The sequence below is a fragment of the Hydra vulgaris genome, chromosome 13, assembly GCF_038396675.1.
Source record: "Hydra vulgaris chromosome 13, alternate assembly HydraT2T_AEP".
NCBI lineage: Eukaryota > Metazoa > Cnidaria > Hydrozoa > Anthoathecata > Hydridae > Hydra > Hydra vulgaris.
The window spans coordinates 49,723,438-49,746,500 of NC_088932.1; the positions used below are offsets into that span (position 1 = coordinate 49,723,438).

Consider the following 23,063-nt stretch of genomic DNA (forward strand, 5'->3'; position numbering starts at 1 on the left):
TTTAATGAAAAGAGAGTCAGGGTTTGATGTTTTTAAATATTTATGGAAGTCAGTATGAGATGAATGAATATTTTTTTGCACTACTTTACTACTAATAGCAAACTATTGCTATTAGTTGTAAAGTAGTGAGAAAAGTGTTTTTTTTTGCTTCTTCGAATAAGTGTTACAAGTAAATTTCTATAGGTTTTGTAAGTTTTTTCAAGAATTAGTTTGTTATGAAGATTTTTTGTTTTAAGGAACTTCTTAAATATATTGTTTCGTTTTTTTATCGAGGTTAAAATTGCTGAAGTAATCCATGGTTTAAGGCTTCGAGTTAAGCCACGGTTACTTAGCTTTTTTAACGGTGCGTGTGTCTAGAAGAGAGTTAAAGGTAGTGAAGAAATCTTCATATGATTTATTTGTATTACTATTGGAAACTTTGATTACTCTATCCTAGTTGATTTCCAAGTAATCATTCCTGAACTCTTCACTATTTAATTTTTTGAAGTTTCGAAGAATAGTATTGCTTTTTCGAGAATTAATAATTCTTTTTTTAAAAGATGAATAAATAAGAAACTGTGGCAAATGATCCGATATTCTAATAGTTAGATTGCCGGAAAAAATATCTTTAGAAGTTGAATTAGAAAATATATTATCAATTAAAGTACTTGAGTGATTGGTAATTCTTGTTGGTAAAGATATAAAAGGAAGAAAGTTATTTGAAGCAATGGTGTTCAAATACTCCGAGATTGAATTATCGGAGCTTGCTTTTATAAGATCGATATTAAAATCACCCATTATAAAGATAGTTTTATTTTTTTCAACAGCAAGTTTTTCAAATAGCTAGATATGAAACAATAAATTCATTAATATCCATGTTAGGATGGCGATAAACACAGCCTACTATGATATTAGACTTTTTAGGGAAAATGATTTCAATAAAAACAGACTCTAAGAAACGGAAAATTAACGTCCAAAGATAAATATGATTTTTAATAAATATATATATTTTTTTTTTCTTTAAATTTTCACAACTACATATTAATTACAAATTTTTTACACTGCAATATTATAAAGAAACTGTACTTCCTAAACAAACAAAAAAAATACATTTTACAAAATACCGTTAAGTATAGGAAGCAATAATTAGGTATGCTATGACTTGATAAGAAGGGTTTTGTTGTTGTAGGGAACTGAGATTAGTCTTATCATCGAGAACCTTGAGGTATTGCGTAAAGCACACATATAAACAATGTGATTCTCATTAAAGAAATGTTTTACATGTTATTATTGCAAACTTTTTTTTCTTTTCTTTTTAATTGAACTATGTTTTGTGTTAGTGTTGAGGTTTATAATAATAATACTAGCTTTATTTGTTAAACAAAAATTTACATTTTCCATATGTATTTGATTGCTGATTATTTTAATTTGAGCGTAAATTTTGATTTACCATCAGAACTAGAACATTTTTAGGTAATTATCCATATTAAGAACATGATTTTTGAGTTTCGACTTTAAAGAAGTTATATTGCCTGGGAGAGAAATCGAGGTATAATTCGGAATTAATTTGTTGAATAAATATGGGCCACGATAAGAAATAGAAAATTGAGAACTTTTTTTTTTTTCAGGAGTACAATAAAGTTACCAGTTGCTCTTGTGTTAAATTTGTTGATATTAGATTGAAAGAAGTTTCCTGTGAATCGGTTTGGAACTAATCCTAGTTTGTATTCAAGCATGAACAAAATGTTAGCGTAGATAATAATTTGGTAAATGTTTAGTGCTTTCATTTCTTTTAATAGGGGTTTAGCGTGGATCAGTTTGTTTTTATGATGTATTATTCTAGAAGCATGTTTTTGTCGTCGATAAAGAGATATTAATTTTGTCTTGTGTGTGCTTCCCCAGGCTATGTTGGCATATGTGAGATAACTATGTATAAAGGAAAAGTAAAGAAGTTTTAGGTTTTTTTGCGATAAAAATGGTCTAGCTTTAAAAAGTATACCAATACTTTCAGATATTTTAGTGTTGATGGCATTTATATGAGCTGTCCATAAAACATTTTCGTCAATAATCACGCCAAGAGATTTAATTGTTTGGGTTCTTTCAATTTTTTTGTAGTCAATACTTAGTGTCGGTAGAATTGATGGTAGTTTGTTCTTCTGTTTCTTTGAGTGAAATAAAATATATTTAGTTTTTTGCGCGTTTAATGATAACTTGTTAGCACTGAACCATGTTTTAAGATTTTGAAGTTCAAAGTTGACTTTATCAAAGAGGTCATTGATAGAGGTAGATGAATAGATGATATTGATATGGCATTGATAGAGGTAGATGAATATATATTTATTAAATTTTTAATAAATATTTGTATTATATATATTTATATAAATATATACATATAAATAAAATAACTTTTTTAGCAATAAGTTAGTGTCGCGGTTATATTATCATTATAATATTTAATGCTAACGCGTATTAACTACTATTGTTGTTTAATAGCTATTTTGTTATTATTTTTATTTAATAATTACATTATTATCAATTATTTTTTCATCGACGATATATCGGCTATATCCTGGCTATAGATGTAGCAGAGCCTTCATTAATCGACTAAAATCAGTTTATAAAAAGCCAATTACAATTAATGTTAAATTGGAACAGCCGCAGTTGAGTGTATATCAACTAAGGTTTTATGTTTTAGGCTTAGCTTTTTCAATAGAAAAGATTTTCTAGAATTGGAAAATTAAAAAAAGCAAAAACATAATGCGTCACAAAACTGAGTAACCCTCCCAATGCAACAAATTGTCACAAAATCACGACTTCATTGCGTGACGGAATTTGCGGACGACCCCATAGGTAATTAGGACAACTATCTGTCATTGTTACAGTAATTTATAAAAAAGAAACTTCATTGATTTTTAAAAAAAAAAAAAATTAAAGAACAATTACTGAAATTACTTAATGGGGGAAATAGAAGAACTTATCAGATATAATTAAAATATTCTTTTAATAAAAATCATCTAAAAACGAATAATAAAATTATTTAAAGAAGGAAAAATAAAAGCCAAAGGTGGTACAAGTCTGTTGATTAAGAGTATTTTTTAGCATTATATAAACAAGTTTCAGCATTTTGAGAAATGGTGGATTTAGATAGTAAAGTTGGAAAATCGGAAAAGTGCTCAACAACTGATTTAAAGAAGCAGTGGTTAAATAAAATGGTTTTTATCAGTTTTTTACTGGGTTTTATTAGGGTTTACTTGGTTTATAACAAAAAAAAGAAGAAAAAAAGAAAAGAAAAACAAACATAAAGAATATAAGATATTTTTAGTTTCACCAAAAATAACATCTTTATAAAAAAAATATTTTTTAAACAACAAATATTTTTCATTTTAAAAAACTATAACAACAAACATAATAAATAAATAAACTATAATGTCTATTTATATGTTGAAATGCTAGGCAGATAGGTTGACTTGATTAGCAAGAAGTTGATTTAAAAAGTTCATTTTAATGCATTATTTACGGCTTCAACTACTTTGACAAGCTCTTGCCATTGTTCCAATGTTAGTGAAATACCTAAAAGAATGTAGGATATTTATAATTGCATGCACATTTTATGAATAAAAAAGGACATATTATATAATACTAGTTGACCAGCCCGTAAAAATACGGGTCTTTGTAAGTCAATTCCGTCACCGACATTGTCACCGAACCGTCCATTTCTGTACCTATCTATTCCTGAACGATCATTTCTAAAATTATTCCTTATTTCAATATTTTTTTAGTAAAATAATTTATTCTAAAAAGTTGCTTAAGGAGCGAAAAAATTAAAATGGGCACCTTTCCGCATACGAAAAGCTTATAAGAGATTTATAAAATGGTTTGTTTTACTACTTAAGCGCATTTCTTCAACGGCTCAGTGGTTTAGTACGCTATCATCAGTATCGTTTCGGGAGGTTCAAGAATATTATTCTTTAAGCCCTCCCCGAAGTGTAATAAGTTTTGAAATTATTTAAATTTATATATATATATATATATATATATATATATATATATATATATATATATATATATATATATATATATATATATATATATATATATATATATATAAACTTCTGATTGTTATAATAAAAATTTAAAGTTTTATCGCACGATTCATTGAGATTGTATGTATGATAGATTGTGTATGATAGATTGAGATATATGAGATATATTATACACGATCGTTTAATATACACTAAACTCAACTTATGCAAAAGACGTTTACAGACGTTTGTACCTAACGCTATACAAATGGCAGGACTATTAAGATGACGTAAATTTAGCAAACAGAAATTATCTAGAGGGAGAGTCATGACAAATCTAAAATCGAAGTTTTAAATTTTCCACTTCGATAAGACAACATGATTAGTATTTTATTATCTCGTAAATTTTTTAAAATACAATTAAATACAAAAATTCAAAACAAAACAGTTTAAGATAAACAGACTTACAATTATTAGAAAAGTTTTCTTATATCTTGTATAAAACGTTATATAAGTATATTTTTTACACCTACATATAATATATTTGCTTATTACTATACTATGTTATATTAGATGCTATGCAATAAAGCTGCGCTTATTGAGAGAAAGCTGCGCTTAAAAGGTGTTGATTAATTGCAAAGTGGGTTCTTTTTCTATCACATGCATAAATTCGATAGATCAGTGGTATAATGCACTATATGCGTCGTTTTGCGGGGGTTCAAATCCGGTGGCATCGCTAGAGGGGTGCGGGCCGCACTGGATGACACTATCACGACCTGACACAGAGGGGTGACACCAAAATGAAAAAAATGCAAATATAACAGAACTGATCATTCTCGTGATAATTTGTTTTTGCGTTTGGCCTAACCAATAGTTTATAGGTTTTGATTTTTCGATAATTTTATTAATAACTATTTATTCATTTCACAAAAAAATATTGTTATTGGCAAATTTCTTAATTATAAGCTCTTTCTTGGTTGGAATTCTAGTTTTTTTAATGAAAATTGATAGAAATATTGCGTTTTGACAACTATATATAGTTAATATACGTCAGAACCTATAAGAAATAGGATCAATAGTAAATTAAAGAACTTTTTCAAAAGATTTCTAAGAACTAATTTCATGCTAACACCGATGAGAGGAATTGATTTAAAGACTCCAAAATGGTGTTCTTTAGATTTACTATTACGGATAGAAAAAAGGTTTTGAAAATTATATAAAAAAAAAAGAAAAGTTTTTTTAAATATTAAAAAAACCTGAAGCAAAAAAAGTTATACCATATAAAGTTCTTGTTTGGACATAACACGCTGATAAAACCATGCTAATTCCAAATAAAAGAATTCGAATAATTTGTAAATCGCCATAACTACGCCGAGTTGTTAAAAGACAATTTTAAAGTTTTTTCAAGCTACATGCCTTTTTTTTTTGCCTCCACAGTAGCACCTTCTAGAGTAGCAAGACTGTCCTATTAATTTTTTTTTTAATTAAGTTTCAGACCACAATTTTTTTCAGATTACCCGCACCCTATTAGGGCTAATTACCTGAGCATATTAATAACATAAGTATCTCAATCATCACGCATGCGCAACAAATTTCTTTCGGTGTTTTTATGTTTATAGAATTTTGATCTCTTGCTTTTGTTTATTATAGTGTATAATATCTTTACATATATTTAGAAAACCAGCTTGAAAAGTGTTGATTAATTGCAAACAGAATAAGAGTTTATAAAATGGCTTCTTTTTCTATTACATGCATAAATTCGATAGATCAGTTTAATGCGCTGTCATCTGTGTCGTTTTGCGAGGGTTCAAATCCGACCCCTTAATGCCATTATATTTCCAATTTTATTAATCTGGCCGAATATATTTATAGCAAAAAAATAAATGTTAAAAGAAAATTTAAGTTTTTTTCTATGAAAGCTGACGGTGCACTTCTTGAGGTTTCGAAATTTGAGTTGAAAAAACAAGAAAGTGCGCCACTATCCTTGAAGAAAGTTCTTTGTTAGGTAAGCTTACATATCACTTTACTTATCTGGTAAGTCTCTATAAAAGATCTAAATGGAAAAGAATCCAATGTCATATGGTAATTCTGAAAAAAACAAATTGATGCCCAGGTTCTTGCTGAATTGAAGCATATGATACAAGAAACGAAGGATAATGATAATAGCGTTTTTAAATTGTCTTTTAAATTAGTTTTTAATTTCTTTTAAATAAGTTAACCTTGCTCAACTATAACAAAATCAGTGAACTTGGTAGAAATATTTATTCTGGTAGAAAATCTGGTAGAAAGTTTTCCTACTTTACATTTGACGAAAAAGCTGGAAATGTTTTGAAGAATTGTTATGAAAAGAATCATCAGCAACTTTAACAATTAGTCAATTGATAATTCACAATAGTATGAAACATGTTTTTCAAAATCAACAAATAAAAACGAGATTAAAAAAAAAAAAAACTCGTAAGTTCCATAGCGATTTATGTAGGCATAATGATTCATACGAAAACTCGCAAAAAGAAACTTGTTGATAAATTTTATACACTTGGGATGTCTTATAACAGGGTTATGGAATTATCAACATAATTGGAAAAAAAAGTTTTAAACTACTTCGCAGGAAAAAAAAATAGTTTGCCCACTGCGCTTGAATCCTAATGTTTTCTGCTGCTTTAGATAATACCCAAGTTTCACAACAGCCGAAAGCTCTTTTCATGAGGCAGAAATATCTTTATTCCAGCATCAAGTACCAGAGAAAGTTAGATCAGATCGTGAAATTTCTACTTTAGAGTTTTCTAAAAAAACAATTACCAAACCTTCCTGATTCATACACTGAGATTCGACCAGTTTTAAATTTTAAGGAAAGACCAGAAACAGAAAACTATTGATATGCCTGTTTGAACAACTTCTTTTAAAAACTTAAACCCAAAATAAATTTAGAAAAAACGTGAGACTTACCTTCATACCATCTTATTATGTTATATATATTATGCTTATATAGTAAATCAAAAATATATATATATATATAAATCTTTTTTTTTATTTCAAATGGTTGTAATATGTTGAAGATAGGAAATACTATCAAGGAAAAAAATAGAAAGCAACTCCAACATAGCTTAGTCAGCATTCAATGCATCACAAATTAATGCCATCAAAATAATTGATCATTTGAGGTTGTTCCCATTATTCCATGAATTTTCTAAATCTGCTGCCATGATCAAATAGGGAATGAATGTGATTAAGACAGCTTTTGACTTTTAAATAAAGCTAAAAATTTTTGTCATTACTTTTGATTAGCCATTGTATTCCTTAACTAAACTGATACAGTGAAATAGGAAAGAATACTACAGAGAAAAAGTCTTTGTCATTACGATGGGGCCACTTCAAGAATTGGTGGCGCTCAAAGCAATTAGAGATTGGTCGATAAAAGTGTTAAATAAGGTTTTTTTTGCCCCAAAAATCTCAAGTCCATTGAGATTTTTGGGGCAAAAATACTTCACCGTTTTTTCCAAACCAGAATAAAGGAGTGCAAGCAGTCTATATTCAATCCAATAAACCAAATAATCTACCACTTTTTAGTTACGTTAATACAAAAAGGAAGTTTTTTATAAGCTACAGTTTTACAGAAGATTTATGGATATGGCTTTGTACTGGCGAGAACCAACGCTTCATTTTACAGCACAATCTTGAAAAGTGTCATGGCCCAAAACAGCATTTTGTACCTCTATTTCATGCAAATACAGGTTGTGATCGAGTTTCATTTTTTACTAGAAAAAAACTTTCCTGGAAAACTTGGGGAAAATTTGAAGATCTCTTTAATGTGTTGCAATCGATTTTCAATTGTGCCTCACAGGATGATAACATCAGTATTTTCCACTTAATTGAAAGATTTTTTGTGCTACTATATGACCCTACAAGTTCTTATACTAGTGTAAATGAACGCAGAAAAGACCTATTTAAAAGAAAGACGTTTACCATTACCATACAATCATCATATAAGAACCCCTCATTGCCTAATAAATGTGAGTGGATTGGATTATGGAAGACAATATTTACACAATTGTTTGGACAACGATCATGGAAGCTTCCAAAATTCGCAATAAAATTACATGATGTGGGTACAAAATAGAGAAAAGCTGTAGAGGTCTTTTAAAATGTGTAAAAGCATTACTTCCATATACTGCACTTTGCAAATGTTGTGGTGATCGTGAACATTGAATTCATAATTTAACAAAAGTTAAAAATGACAGATTTTAAAAGTTTACATAAGGTTTCAGGGGGTAACTTTTGATGTAAAACATTGTGTTTTTAACATTTATTACAAATTAAAATTGAATTTTTTCATATTATTCTGAAAAATATTTCATAAATATATATTATAGTTAAACTATTTGCATCATAAGAACATGTATAATTCAAAAATACGATTTGGTACAAAAATATAATACTTTTACCCTCTAACTTTTATGTTTTTAAAGCCCTCCTACTAATTATCAATTTATTTTTAACATATATTTTAATATTTTTTGATGAGCTTTCGATTGATACATAAATGTCAGCTTTTTTTTTTTAAATAAAAATTTGTTGCTATGGACATGATCAAGCTACCATGGAGACAGGAGGAGCCATTTTGGAAGTGGATCTGAGTCTTATAATGAGTATTTCAATTTTATCAACATGTAGGCCAAGTTTCATGCTTTAACTTAAAATAGCATAAAAGCATATGAATTAATCACCAATTGACTGCACTATATGATGTGTAACCAGGGGTGTAATTTTTAATAACAACTAGTTTATTTTTGAAATTAGTTTATAATTTTATAGAATATTAAACTTTATATTAATATTTAGAATACTTAACTTTATAGAATGCTTTAGCAAAGTCAAGGTGAACAACTAAAGCATAAAGTTTTATGCAGAGTGTCAATGATTAAATATTTTTATTTATTTGTGATTACTTTTTGTGAACCCATGTTGTTTATTAACAATCTTTTTGTGAATCCATGTTGTTTATTAACAAACTTTTTGTGAACCCATGTTGTTTATTAACAATCTTCTTATGAAACCATGTTGTCTATTAACAAACTTTTTGTAAACCCATGTTATTAACAATCTTAAAGTTACTTGAGTTATAGTTAATTAAAAAATAATAAAAAACAGAAAAATTTTATATCAATAGATATTTATTAAATATATTAAGTTACTTTACCTTTTTTTCCTGGTTTTTCTTCACCTGAGTTCTTATCTGTGTAATATTCTCTAATGCTAATTAATTTTTTGCCTCGAAATTCATCCACTGTCACTCTTCGTTGTTTTGAAAGCTTATTTACAAAGGAAAATAAAAGATTAATTAAATGCTATACATTTTCTTTATAACATAAACAAAATTTAAACTATTATATTCTCTATATTTATTAAAACTAAACTATATATTATTTACAAAAAATAAAAGTCTAATAAAAGTTAGCTAAATTGAAAAAATAACTTACTGGCCAAGAATTTGTGTTTTCTGATTTAACATCATTTGATTTAACATCATTTGGTTTGGCCTCTTTTACTACTTTTCGTTTCTAACAAAAAATAATCTTATCAAGTATAAAAATAATCTCATCAAGTATAAAAATTATTTCATCAAGTATAAAAAACATCAAACAAAACATTACTTATTACTTGTTAACAAAAACTCTTTAAGTTTATAATGTTCAACTTCAAACCATTTTTTTGTTTTTTTTATTAAGGTACTTTAAGAAGTTTTTATCACAGCACAGAGGAAGAGCATTTATTTATGATGGTTGCACTTCTTTCTTTACCGATTTCGCAAATATGGCCGGAGCTGGAATTGAACTGTGAACCTCTCAATTCTGAATCAAGCATTCTAACCTCTGCAAGACAGCTGCAGACATATACATCTACTACTGCAGATTTAGTACTATTATTTATTATGTATTGTAATGTACTATTATATATTGATCAAATTAACCCAGACAGTTATTCATACATAGGAAAAAAAAACATTTATATATAAATTAATAGTAAATCACTTAATAAATATTTTCATTGTACACTGTGTTTCATCAATTAAGACTTGTCAGAAATGCATTCTGATGAGTCTTTATTGATGAAACAGTGTAAAATGGGAAGGTTAATAAGTGATTTTCTACTAATTTCTTATTTCACTGTTCTTTTAAGAACATAAAGCAATCTATTTTGTAGATATATATATATAATAAATATATATATAGATAAACAGATTGATACATAGATGTATGAGTGTATGTATATACATACAATTATACAAACCTTATTGATTTACCTTGGTTTTCTTGTTTTCCCCATCAGAGCTGTCTGTATCTGAGTCTACAAATTCTTTACTGACAACACGAGATTTGGACATTTTATTAACTTTATTAGCAACTGGTAAAATTAACAGAGAAAAATATAAAGCAAAAAAAGAAAAAAAAAAGTAAGATGAAAATATGAGTTAATTAACAAAAAATAAAATTAACAAAATTAATTAATTAATTAACAAAAAATAAAAGATAACTAGTAATGAAGGTCAAAAAGTTAAGTTCAGGAAAATTCTTAGCATTGAATACAAGATAAATTTAAACTTTAAATATTTATCAAAATCATATATTTTAGCTTTGCAGTAAAAAATAGCTTAAAAGGTACTGAATATTTATTAGATAACTTATTAAACCTTCAAAAAGCAAAAAATTTTAATCCAGACAATCTTAGTAACCTGCAAGTAAAACGGATTTTTGTAAATGTTTGCTGGGTATTTTTTATTTAAAAAAAAACAACAACAATGAAAGTTAACAAAAACTGTTTCAATGTTTTAATTTAAGAATTATTTAATAAACCATTTATAAATACAGTACAGTTATTACATTATTTATAACTTATTATTACAATTTTTTTTAATGAAACATTTTTTCAAATAAGTTTGTTCAAGAAAAAAAAAAGTACTTCAAAAAAAAGTTATTTTCAAACATTTCTCTGAAATATGCCTTGTTAAAAACTTCATAAAGTAAACTAAGAGTTAATTTAGAGAAAAAATTTTTTTTAATTTGGTTGATTACCAAAACTATTACTTTATAATTGTCTTATAATGAAGATCTCAAGTGTTCTGTCATTTTACCTTCCTTTCTTTTTAAGTTCAGTCATTTTATCATCTTTTTTTAATTCATTAATATGAAAGAAAAGACTTCAAATCATTTAGACAAGCCTTAACTTCCATCACAGTCAATGCAGCATTATCATGATCATCAAGCTTTAACTTCCATCACAGTCAATGCAGCACTATCATGATCATCACTTTCAAAATAAATTAAACCAAGTTGCATCTAATAGAAGAACTTAATTTAAAATACAAACAATAACATCAAAAATACAACAAATAACATACAAAAAAAACTTAAAAAAATACAAACACTGCATATAAAAAAAGATTTTTTAACAAATGATTTAATTGCAAATATTTATCTTTTAATATCCATTAATGAATGTAAAAATGAAAAAAAAAAATTTTTTGAGAATAAAAAAACTTGTTTACCAAGTTACCAAAAATATTATTCCATTAAACAATGAAATGCTAGCGAAGATTTCCCATATTTAGTTCTGTCATTTTGCCATCTTTGTTTATTGACATTGGTACTACAACATTCATACTCTGTAACTTTTCAATCATATTAACAAGTTTATTAGCTTCTGCTTCTTTTTCTGAATCAGAAAGTTTACTAAAGTCTTGATCATCACTTAAATCAGGTCGAGATGCACCTAAAAAAAAATAACTTTATATAAAATCAATAACAAAAAATATTTAAAAGAATTGCATAAAAAATTAATAACAAATAGTATTAAGAAAATTGCATATCAATTTATAAAAAATATTATTTATAACAAATAATGTTAATAACAAACAAAAATTACAAATAATACTAAAAAAACTGCATATGAAATAAATAAAATAAAACAATTTTATAAAAAATGCATGATCTGAAAAAATGGAGAAAAGATGCACACCAGTCATTATATCCACTTCATCCTCGTCATCAAAATCAGATAGTTCATCCTCAGAGTATTCACCCTCTGCTTTACCTACACCTGGAACCATAAGACCTCGAGAAGCAAGATAGCCTGCACTATTACCATAGCCTGCATATCGAATAAATCTAACATTGTTTTCTTTACACAAAACAAACAAAAAGTCAGCTGCCATATTCTATAAATATAAATTTTTTAATAAATTAAATGTTATATAAATCAATTTTGCTATACCATAACTTTAAAAACTTATTTACATGTAACAAAATTTTTAGTGCTAGTAACTTGCAACTGTTAAAAACAAATTTTTCAACAAAAAGTTATTATGCTTTATTATTAAGAAAATTGAACATAAAAGTTTTTTCTCTGTTTTATGAATTCCATACTGCCAAAATATAAGGTAAAAAAAATTATGCAATTTTTGGTAAAATATTTATCAATAATAATAAATATATGATCAATAAATATTTTTAAATAACTATTATAAAAAACGTTTAATAAATAAAGTTCGACTCTTCATTTTCAATAAATTTAATATATAAAAATACTTAGGTTTTAATCTAACTTAAAATAATGTAATTAAAAATCTGTAATTTTTTCAACTTTGATAGGAAAAATGAAAATTAAAACAAAACAAAAAATTACCAAAATTACCAATTACAGTTGAATAAAATTAAAAATAAAATAAAAAAAGACTAATTAGACGTAAAAATTTTTTAACACAAAACACAAATAAAAAATTATTTGACTTACTTTAAGAGGCACATTAATGGTTGTCATCAGTCCCACAATTCTACCTCGCAAATCTTTATTTTGTTCAGGTCGTATGTCAGATACTTTTAGAGGAGGTAGAACAAGTTTTTTTAAGTATTTGCGTATTAAAGGATTTATCCTGCAAATATAACAGAATGCTGTAAAAATTGCAATTGATTTATCGCACATTGTTTTATAATTTTTAAGTTGAATGCACGAATCAAGAGCATTTAGAAGAACAAAAATAACTTCCATATTGTATCCCTATAAATAAATTTTAAAAGCTTAGGTTGTTACAAAATTAACTTTCAATAATAAATTTTATTAAAAAATAACTTTCATATTGTATCCATATAAATAAAATTTAAAAGCTTATGTTCTTACAAAATTAACTTTAAATAATAAATTTTATTAAAAAAAAATATTTAATGTTTGTTAAAAATGTGTTAAATTTTTTTTGTAATATATAGGACTATGTAACTTAATTTTGTCCAAAAACCTTTTGCATTTTTGTTAGGTTGTTTTTCTTAAACAATTTTATTTCTCAATACTTTGTAATTGAACAAAATGTTTTTAAGTTATCAAAATTAAAAGGACATAGCTTCACACTAAAAGATTTTTGAGATACTTTATGTCACTTTATTTCATGCGTATGTTACTTTTTTGTATAAAAAATTGAATTATTTCAAAAAGATGTTTTTAGTTTACTTTTTTATTTTAGATGAGGAATAAAAAAAAAGAGCATTTAAGTATGAAATAAATAAAAAAGTGCCCTGTTTGACATTTAACAGGTAAAATTATGATTAAAATCGCCCCATTATCTGTTTTAACAAAGAGTTTGTTCCTTCAAATCAGTACCAACTGTTCTTTTACAATATTCTTTTTAAAACACAACATTTCTTCACATTTTTCAAAAAAATTTTGGAATTCGCAGTATAGTGAACTTTAATAGAATTTGCTCTGAATTTAATACATTAACTGGAGAATTTTCTTGATTTTTTTGAATTTAAATTTTAAATTAACATAACCTACCATTCAAAATTTCACATACCAGCATATTGATTTCCAAATTTGATTGAAATAGTTGAAACATTAAGTGGAACTTTTTTATTATTTCATTCTGATCTGTTTGGATCAAATGGTTTACGAGTAATTCCATGTCAATTGAGCCAGGCCATGTCACCATACATCTCAGATTTTGCTGAATTTTATACAGTTGAGAGTACTTAGTAAAACAAGAAATTCTTGAAAATTTTAGCTTCTAGCTCCAAGAGGATCCTGAAATATGATCATTTTACTTTCAACTGATCATGGCCAGGCCCCTCTTGTTCTCTCAGAATTGAGAACTTTGTTTAAAGGTTCCAAGTCACATAGCTTTAAAAATATTTGATATTTTGACTTAAAAATTTGTACCTGGCTATTTTCAGGGTTGAAGAATCCAATGAAATAATCAAAAATATAAAAAAATATTTTTAAGTACCTGTAATTATCAATTCAAATAAATTTAGGCAATTTTTTATATACCTGATTTTGGTGCTCAAGAAACCCATGTGGCCTTGATGATATTAAAAAAAATTTTTTACACATTATTCTAAATTTTATGATCTTTCACAAAACATAAGAATTTTGATCTGCAAGTATATGGATTTCCATATATGGATAACGGGGCACAGGCCCCTCTTTTTTGTAGCGGAATCTTGCAATACATTTTCCACTACCTTTCAGACTAGCTAGAGCTATAAAAATTTCTGTATTTATATAGTGTTGATAAAGGAGCATTTTTAAATTAAAAAAGGGTCCAAGAGACTAAGAGAGGGGGCTGGGGGCACGTGCCCCACTTTTTTGAGCAGAATCGTGAGATGGATTTTTCACTATCTTCCAGACAAGCTGCAGCTCTGAAACTTTCAGCATTTGTGTAGTCCTGATGAACATGCGTTAAAATTGTTTCAGGCCGGACAACCAGATAGTCTATGGGGCTGGGGCACCTGGGTCCATGCCCCACTTTTTTTTCTCAAAAAAAATTTTTTTTTTCTTTAAAACTTATTTAAGATAACTTATTTAAGAAAACTATTGTCTTCAAATTTTTTTTTAGATTTTCATTTTTAACAAAGTTAAACATTTCATATGTTTAACAATGTTATCAATGTTTCCCAAAAATTTAGGAAACATTGATAACATTGCTTCCCAAATTTTGTGATTTATATTTGTTCCATTTGGTTTTGACCATTCTATGTTCAATAATCTTTTAAAAATGTTTTAAGAAACTTAATGTTTATAAGAATTTTGATTTGCATGTATAAGATTAAAAACAGTCTAAAGTAATGATTTTAACAGAATTTTATTTTGTATAATTTAAAATTTGAATTAAAAAAGAAAAATATATTTTGCTAATTCTAAAATGGTAACAGCAAGTTGTTAACAGAAACAAAAAACATGTCATTACACTAGTATAGAAGAAATTTGTTACCTATTAAAGTCATCATTAACATTTTTAACATTAACAAATTGAGTATAATTAAACTTTGTGAAAAGGAAACTTTTTTTTGTCAAAGTAAGATAAAAGAAATCAATCACTGTTTAGTTTTGTATTACCATGGTGATTGCTTAAGTTGCTTTCATTAAATTAATTACTATTGGTTTCTCATTTTTAAATTAATCTCAAATTGTTTTTAGTGTTACAGTAAGAATGGATTCATGTGATTTTGGAAAAAAGTTAAATGATACTTGTCATAAACTAAGTTATTGTAGAAAGATTGATTTAAAGAAATTTGATTGCTATAGAGAAGATGCCAGAGAAGAATTTATTTGGAGATCTGGAATAACAGATGATAAAATTTTAACAATCTGCCTTCATCATGCAAAGATTTTTGGTACACACTTTGAAAAGAAGCACGCAAAATGTTGTAATTTATTGGACAAGCATAAATCAAAAAGAAAAGCAATCAAAGGTAAATATTGTTGATAAAAAATAGTTGTAAAATCTTTTTTGAATAATGAAATTAAAATCTACTAGTTTATAAAAGTTTGAAAAAAAGCTGATCTGGTTATGCATTATATATTGAAATAAGTACAAATAATTTTCATATTGATAGGTAATTACTAAAATCAAATTGTTCTTTTCATTTCAGGGAGTCATGTAATAACATTAGACATGGCAAAACAATTAAGAATTAATTTTCCGAATGTTGTGCCTGGATATCAACTTTGTCGGAGCTGCTTTGATGCTATAATCAGTAAATTTCATGAACAAGATAATTGTGAACTTGAAGAATCTCTTTCATGTGGTACTTCTGAAAAGTCACGAGAGGCATTAAATGTTAGTTTGGAAACAATAGGTGTATCCCCCATAAAACTTCATAGCATTCTAAAGCATCAACGGTTATCTGTTGCTAAAAGTAAAGTTATAAAAACAATGTTAAAGTATGAAGAGCAAAAGTATATAATGTTAGGGAAGAAGAACTGAAACATAAAATTCCTCATACGAAAATTATTGACAAAAGTAAATGCGCCAATCTAGACAAACTAACGGCAGAAATAAAAGAAAAGTTAATTGTTTCTGACCAAAAAACTAAAATTTAGTTGTTAACATTTACACCCGAGTCTTGGTCAAGAAATTTTGCTGCATGATATTTCAACGTCACTATATACCAAATTAAAGAAGCGCACAAACTAAAGAAAATAAGTGGGATTTTTTCAGTTCCAGGCATTAAGAAAGGAAAAATATTTTCAGAAATAACATTAAATAGAGTCAACAATGTATACCATGATGACAAATTTACTAGACAAATGCCTGGTAAAAAAGATTACATAAGTATTGGTAGAAAAAAACACATGCAAAAGCGCCTTATTTTATGTAATCTTAAAGAACTTTATGTTTCTTTTAAAACTAAATACCCTCAAGAAGTTATTGGATTTTCTAAGTTTTGCAGTTTAAGACCAAAATGGTGTATAACTGTTGGAGCATCAGGCACTCATTCTGTTTGTGTTTGTACCCTCCATCAAAATGCAATACTCTTGACCAATGCTATACAAATAAAATGTACTTACAAAGATCTGATGACAAAAGTTGTTTGTGATGTGACAAGTAATGAGTGTATGGTTCATCGATGTCCGAACTGTCCAGGTATAGTTTCTTTAAAGAAGTTTCCGGATGCACAACTAATTGACAATGACGAGGAGGTGTCATTCAATCAGTGGTAGAAAACAGACAGAACAACATTGATCTATCAGACAACAACAATGGAAGAATACAAATTGATGTTATCAGAGGCAATAAACAAGTTAACAGCTCATTCCTACATTGCAAAATGTCAAGCAAGATATCTAAAGCAACAAAAGGAAAATTTAGCAAAAGACTTCTGTATTGTCTTAGTTGACTTTGCAGAAAACTTCACTTTTGTGATTCAAGATGAAATCCAAAGTTACCATTGGTGCAAAAGTCAATGCACATTGCACCCCGTTGCCCTCTATTTATTAAACGAAAATGACCAATTTGAAGAAAAATCGTTTTGCTTCATGTCAGAAGATAATGAGCATGACACTGGTTTTGTGTATGAAGTTCAAACACAAATAGTTAACTATTTAAAAGAATATCATCCTAAAATTTCAAAGGTTTTTTATTTTTCTGATGGTTGTGCTGCACAGTATAAAAATCACAAAAACCTTTACAATATCTGTCTCCATAAAAATGATTTTGACATTGATGCAGAGTGGACATTTTTTGCTACAAGCCATGGTAAGTCACCATGTGATGGTATTGGTGGCACTGTAAAACGATTAACTACAAATGCAAGTCTACAAAGGCCCATAAATGACCAGATATTGAATTTTAACAAAATGTTTGACTACTGTACTAACAATATTAAAGGGATTATTTTTTTCAAGATTGAAAAAGAAAGACTGACAGAATTGCGCACCACTTTGATAGCACGTTTTGAGCTAAGTAGAACAATTCCTGGAACTAGGAGCTATCATCAACTTAAACCAGAATCTATAGATACTATTAGCTTTAAACGAACAAGTGAAGATGTTCATATAATAGGCATTTTTTCTTTTTCTGAAATTCAAAGTTCTCAAAATGATCAGCAAATTAACATTGATGCCTTGAAATTGGGTGAATTCATTATGTGTAAATATGATGCGTTTGATTGGATTGGTATGATCAATGAAATTGATAATATAGAGCAAGATGTTATGGTAACGTTCATGCACCAGCACGGTCCTTTTAATAAACTTTTCTGGCTATCTAGAGTAGATGAGTGTTGGGTGCCAATTACCAACATAACTTGTATAATTGATGCACCTGTAACAACAAATGGACGTTTTTATACTTTGACCGTCCATGCATCTAAGCTAATCTTAACATTATCTTGACTTTCTTTTTTTTGTATTTTATTTTGTAAATAATGAAGTAAAACGGAACAAGTATAAAGCAATAAAAAATTTTAAATACAATATTTTCAAAGTTATCTTAAATTTAAGACACATTTATGTGTTTAAAAAAAAAAAAAAAATTTTTTCAAGAAAAAAAGTGGGGCATGGTCCCAGGTGCCCCAGCCCCATGGACCATCTGGTCATCTGATCTGAAACAATTTTAACGCATGTTCATCAGGACTACATAAATGCTGAAAGTTTCAGAGCTGCAGCTTGTCTGGAAGATAGTGAAAAATCCATCTCAAGATTCTGCTCAAAAAAGTGGGGCACATGCCCCCAGCCCCTTCCCCTAGTTTCTTGGGCTCTTTTTTAATTTTAAAATGCTCGTTTATCGAAACTATATAAATACAGAAATTTTCATAGCTCTAGCTAGTCTGAAAGGTAGTGGAAAATGTATTGCAAGATTCCGCTACAAAAAAAGAGGGGCCTGTGCCCCGTTATCCATATATGGAAATCCATATACTTGCAGATCAAAATTCTTATGTTTTGTGAAAGATCATAAAATTTAGAATAATGTGTAAAAATTTTTTTTTTGATATCATCAAGGCCACGTGGGTTTCTTGAGCACCAAAATCAGGTATATAAAAAATTGCCTAAATTTATTTGAATTGATAATTACAGGTACTTAAAAATATTTTTTTATATTTTTGATTATTTCATTGGATTCTTCAACCCTAAAAATAGCCAGGTACAAATTTTTAAGTCAAAATATCAAATATTTTTAAAGCTATGTGACTTGGAACCTTTAAACAAAGTTCTCAATTCTGAGAGGACAAGAGGGGCCTGGCCATGATCAGTTGAAAGTAAAATGATCATATTTCAGGATCCTCTTGGAGCTAGAAGCTAAAATTTTCAAGAATTTCTTGTTTTACTAAGTACTCTCAACTGTATAAAATTCAGCAAAATCTGAGATGTATGGTGACATTTTTGAAATTTTCTGGCTCAATTGACATGGAATTACCCTTACTCCAAAAATACAATTTTTGAGTTTAAAAGGAAATACTTTGATTCCAATGAACCTGTTTTTAATGACAATTTGCTACTTTGAAAACATTAGATATTCAGGTGTCTCGTTTGTTAATTCCTTTCATCTGCTTACTTCTTCTACCTGATTGACAGCTCATAAGACTGCAATTTCAAACTTGCAAAAAAAGCGACAATGTGAGAATGATATTCCACAACCTTTGCACTCGAGCATTTTAAACCATTTATGAGACTTAATGTCTCATAAATGGTTTAAATTACATGAGATGTAATTCTATGTGATGACAAGTCAGTCAGGATTAAGTAAGCTTTTTTTTCTATTTTCATGTTAGAAAAAATTTTTTGCATTGGCATCTCAAAAATGTTTTATATTGTCAGTAAATCACAAATAAATACATAAATAAATTTAGCCTTACTGACACAAAGCAACATCGGGCAAATTATAATTTTAAAATGATGTGCAATGTTTATTTTTGTTTGTTTGTATCAAAGGCGTATTTCACTATTAACTATTCCTTTGTTTTGTCATTTTCAATCTGAAAGACATTTTTTGAATAAGTTATTTTTGCAATAAGTTTCTTTGGCATGACATTCTAGAGGCAGCACCTTTTTTTCAAGCTGTACTATTGCCTGTAATTATGCCAGCCATACGCCCTCAAAATACCTGAAGGTTCTGCCTAAAAACTCTAGATGCAATTTAATTTACTGCTTCCAGGGTGCAAAATTTATATTTTCACAGTGACAGCTTGCATTGCTATATTCATGAAGGTTTTTTTTCCCTATACTTATTGAATTATTTATGTAATTTGTTAACTTTATCTATTTTAAAGTAGAAGAAAAATAATTTTTGTTTGTACAAAGAAAAAAAAAACAATTTATAGTGACATCTTTAGTAACTTTTAATTAAACTTTAAATAAAATAAGTGTGTTATTAAAGTGACACACTTAATTTGCATTAGATAAATAAAAGTCTTATAACTTTATATTTAAGAACTTGCCAATACCTTCCAAAATATGTTAACGCATAACCACAGTAAATTAGCATAATATAGTTTTTACAAAAAGTCTCTGCACAAACAATTCCTTATAAACATATTTTAATATTACAATTAATACATATTATACTTACACAAAACACTTTTTCAGGAGCGATTTCATTAGTAACAGGATAATAAAGATGACATAATGACTGTTGTGGCATATTTACCAACAAATGCACAGAGTGTGACAAAAGATCAACAGTGTCATCATATAAAGCTGGTGGAAACTTGGTAAATAGATTACAAAGCAGCGTAACAAGATCAGAACAGGCATTAGTTATTTTTTCTGTCTCAGAACGAGTTAGTTTACAAGTTACATTAAAAAGAGCTTTGAAAATTTCTGCAAGAACATTTTGACATGCTATATCTAAGCTACTATAGAACAAAAAAATGTGAAAAAATGTGATAAAGACAAAATAAAAATAAAAATCTGTTAATCAATCTAATTGTTACCTTTTATCTCCATCAAACACTTGATTACCAATTGTACATAGAACATTAATAATGTTATGTTCTAACATGGTTACATGTTCATTTGGCTCTAAAGCTGACATCAAAAACAGAATGCGAACATAATAAAAAGTCAATGGACATAAAAAACTGTATTTTGAAGTATCTTCAATTACCTTTTGAGATACTTGATGAGCTACAAAAAAATTACGAACAATGTTGCTATGGTAAACCCAATTACACAGGCATTTTAAAACTTCTACCTTTCCAGATTCTTCTACCTCTGGTGAGTTTAATGATTCTATGCATATTTCTAAATATGACTCAACATTATTTAATGCGGTTACAATTGTCTTATCTCTACTTAGCAAGCGCAAAACCTTTAAAGATATTGACATAAACCGATGACGAGAAGAAATAAATGTAAACAAATGACAAATAACTTTATCATATATTTCACAAGGATAATCAGTAAATGTAAATGAATTTTCATTGCTTTTTATAAAACTTGTTAAACTTTTTTCAACCACAGCTGCATGCTCTTCTGACTGATTATTTTCTGAAAAATTTGATAGAGCATCAAGTAATTCCATTATGCAAAAATTATTTCTAAAAAAGCAAGAACAAAAATAAAAATTTTATCAACATAATGTATATAATAATTCTTTTTTATTTTTATCATTTATGCCCCTAAGGCATAAATGATAAAAATAAAAGGCCAAGTGAGGCTTTTATTTTTAAGTGGCTCACTTGGCCTTTTATTTTTATAAAGGCCAAGTGAGCCACTACAGCCAAAGAGACTTCTTTTTTAATACAAACATTTTTTAATCTTTTAACTCCAAAAAACAAACCTCAAAAAACAAGATACTTTAAGAAAAAAGTTTGGTGCAATATTACCAGAGACATGGTAAGGAATTGGAAATTTCTTGCTAATTACAAACAAGAAAAAAGTTAGGCGCCCTACAGCTACACCACAACTACATTAATCTCAACAATCTGATACTTACCGATTGATAGAAGCTATCTATCATAGAAGCTATCTAATATAATAAACCTAGCTATACCAACTAAACAAACAATCTAACCAACAATTGATAAACGACTTTAGAAGTATACTTAAAAATTTTTAAAATTTAAAGCATAACATGTGTATTGATAAAAATAGTTAACAAAATAATGAAATAAAAATAATGAATAAAATATATCTTAATGATAAACTTTATAATCTTTATATACCTATATACTTTATTATTACCATTTTATTTTTCATTTAAAATGATATTTAAGTTACAATTATATTGCTTTTAACTACAGAAAAATATGATAATTATAAATTTGGTCTGCTTATTAAAGAGATGTTATAAGAATTCTTTTTTCTAACTGTTATCACAAAAACAGTACGTGTTGTAGATGTGGATTTGTTATAATTAGTAATACTATGAACTCAGGTGCCAATAATCCACAGGAATGCAATGAAGTCAGGTGCTAAAAATTCACATAGTTAAAAACTACTTATTAGTAATAATTTTTTTCAACGATAAACTTTCTCATGTTAGTAAAACTAAATAAGATGAGTTAAGGAGAGTGAATGTGAAAAAAGCATACACATCTGAACAAGACCATAAGAGTATGCACATCCGACGCTAAAAAGACATGTTTTTATAGATCTAGCTTTGGCTCTAACTTCTAATCTATAGTCATTTTCAATTTAAAAATAAAAAGTTTTGATTAAAAATAAAAAATTTTGGCCAAAAAATCTCATTCCTAATTTTTATAAAAAAATTAGTAAATCAGTTAGTAAACAAACACACTTAAAAAAAAAAAAAAATCATTTTTATAATTATTATTTTTAATTGCACTTTACTAACAGGTTCAACAAACATGATTAAAAAAATTATTTAACATAGTAAAACAATTAAAATATACTTTTTCATATGCATACAGATTTGAGAAAAATATTTAAAAAAAACAAACTTACATAAATTTAAAACTCTTATCATAATAAATTGAAATAATACAAATATATACAACACAAATTTTATAAAAAATAACTTAATTCATTTTCTAACATAAACACATATATTGTAAGAAAATTTTAATCAATCAATTTCAGTAGTTTATACACTTTCAGTAGTTTAAAAAATCAGAGATATTGTGGTAAAAATTAAATTAGAGATATTGTGGTAAAAATTAAAGTAAACAAAAAAATAATAATAACTGTTATATTTAAATAACTTACAATTAAAACTATTATTATAACCCAAACACAAATAATAAAAAATGCTAAAAACCTGGATACCTAAAACATTTTCTGATTTATTTTTGCTATTTAATTACAATTTTTTTAATAATAAAACTACTTAGCTTA

The 23,063-nt window shown here is 27.3% G+C and overlaps 3 protein-coding genes across 3 annotated transcripts; 1 reads left to right on the top strand and 2 right to left on the bottom strand.

Annotated features, from left to right (window-relative positions):
* Nucleotides 1–3,278: 3,278 nt before the first annotated feature.
* On the bottom strand, nucleotides 3,279–10,462 carry LOC100204735 (RNA polymerase II transcriptional coactivator). The gene is made up of 4 exons (XM_065816534.1): nucleotides 10,303–10,462; nucleotides 9,479–9,559; nucleotides 9,199–9,310; nucleotides 3,279–3,549 (listed from the first exon to the last, which is right to left on the bottom strand). The coding sequence occupies exons 1-4, from the start codon at nucleotides 10,381–10,383 to the stop codon at nucleotides 3,476–3,478; spliced, it is 348 nt and encodes a 115-aa protein (XP_065672606.1). The 5' UTR covers nucleotides 10,384–10,462; the 3' UTR covers nucleotides 3,279–3,475.
* Nucleotides 10,463–10,798: 336 nt separating this feature from the next.
* Nucleotides 10,799–21,334, bottom strand: LOC100208268 (synembryn-A). Its single transcript, XM_065816535.1, has 6 exons — nucleotides 20,699–21,334; nucleotides 20,335–20,620; nucleotides 12,789–13,052; nucleotides 12,015–12,213; nucleotides 11,545–11,768; nucleotides 10,799–11,335 (listed from the first exon to the last, which is right to left on the bottom strand). Exons 1-5 carry the CDS (start codon nucleotides 21,286–21,288, stop codon nucleotides 11,584–11,586), a joined length of 1,524 nt encoding a protein of 507 aa, XP_065672607.1. The 5' UTR covers nucleotides 21,289–21,334; the 3' UTR covers nucleotides 10,799–11,335; nucleotides 11,545–11,583.
* On the top strand, nucleotides 14,788–18,272 carry LOC136090269 (uncharacterized). Its single transcript, XM_065816533.1, has 2 exons — nucleotides 14,788–15,736; nucleotides 15,917–18,272. The coding sequence occupies exon 2, from the start codon at nucleotides 17,028–17,030 to the stop codon at nucleotides 18,159–18,161; it is 1,134 nt and encodes a 377-aa protein (XP_065672605.1). The 5' UTR covers nucleotides 14,788–15,736; nucleotides 15,917–17,027; the 3' UTR covers nucleotides 18,162–18,272.
* Nucleotides 21,335–23,063: the final 1,729 nt, after the last annotated feature.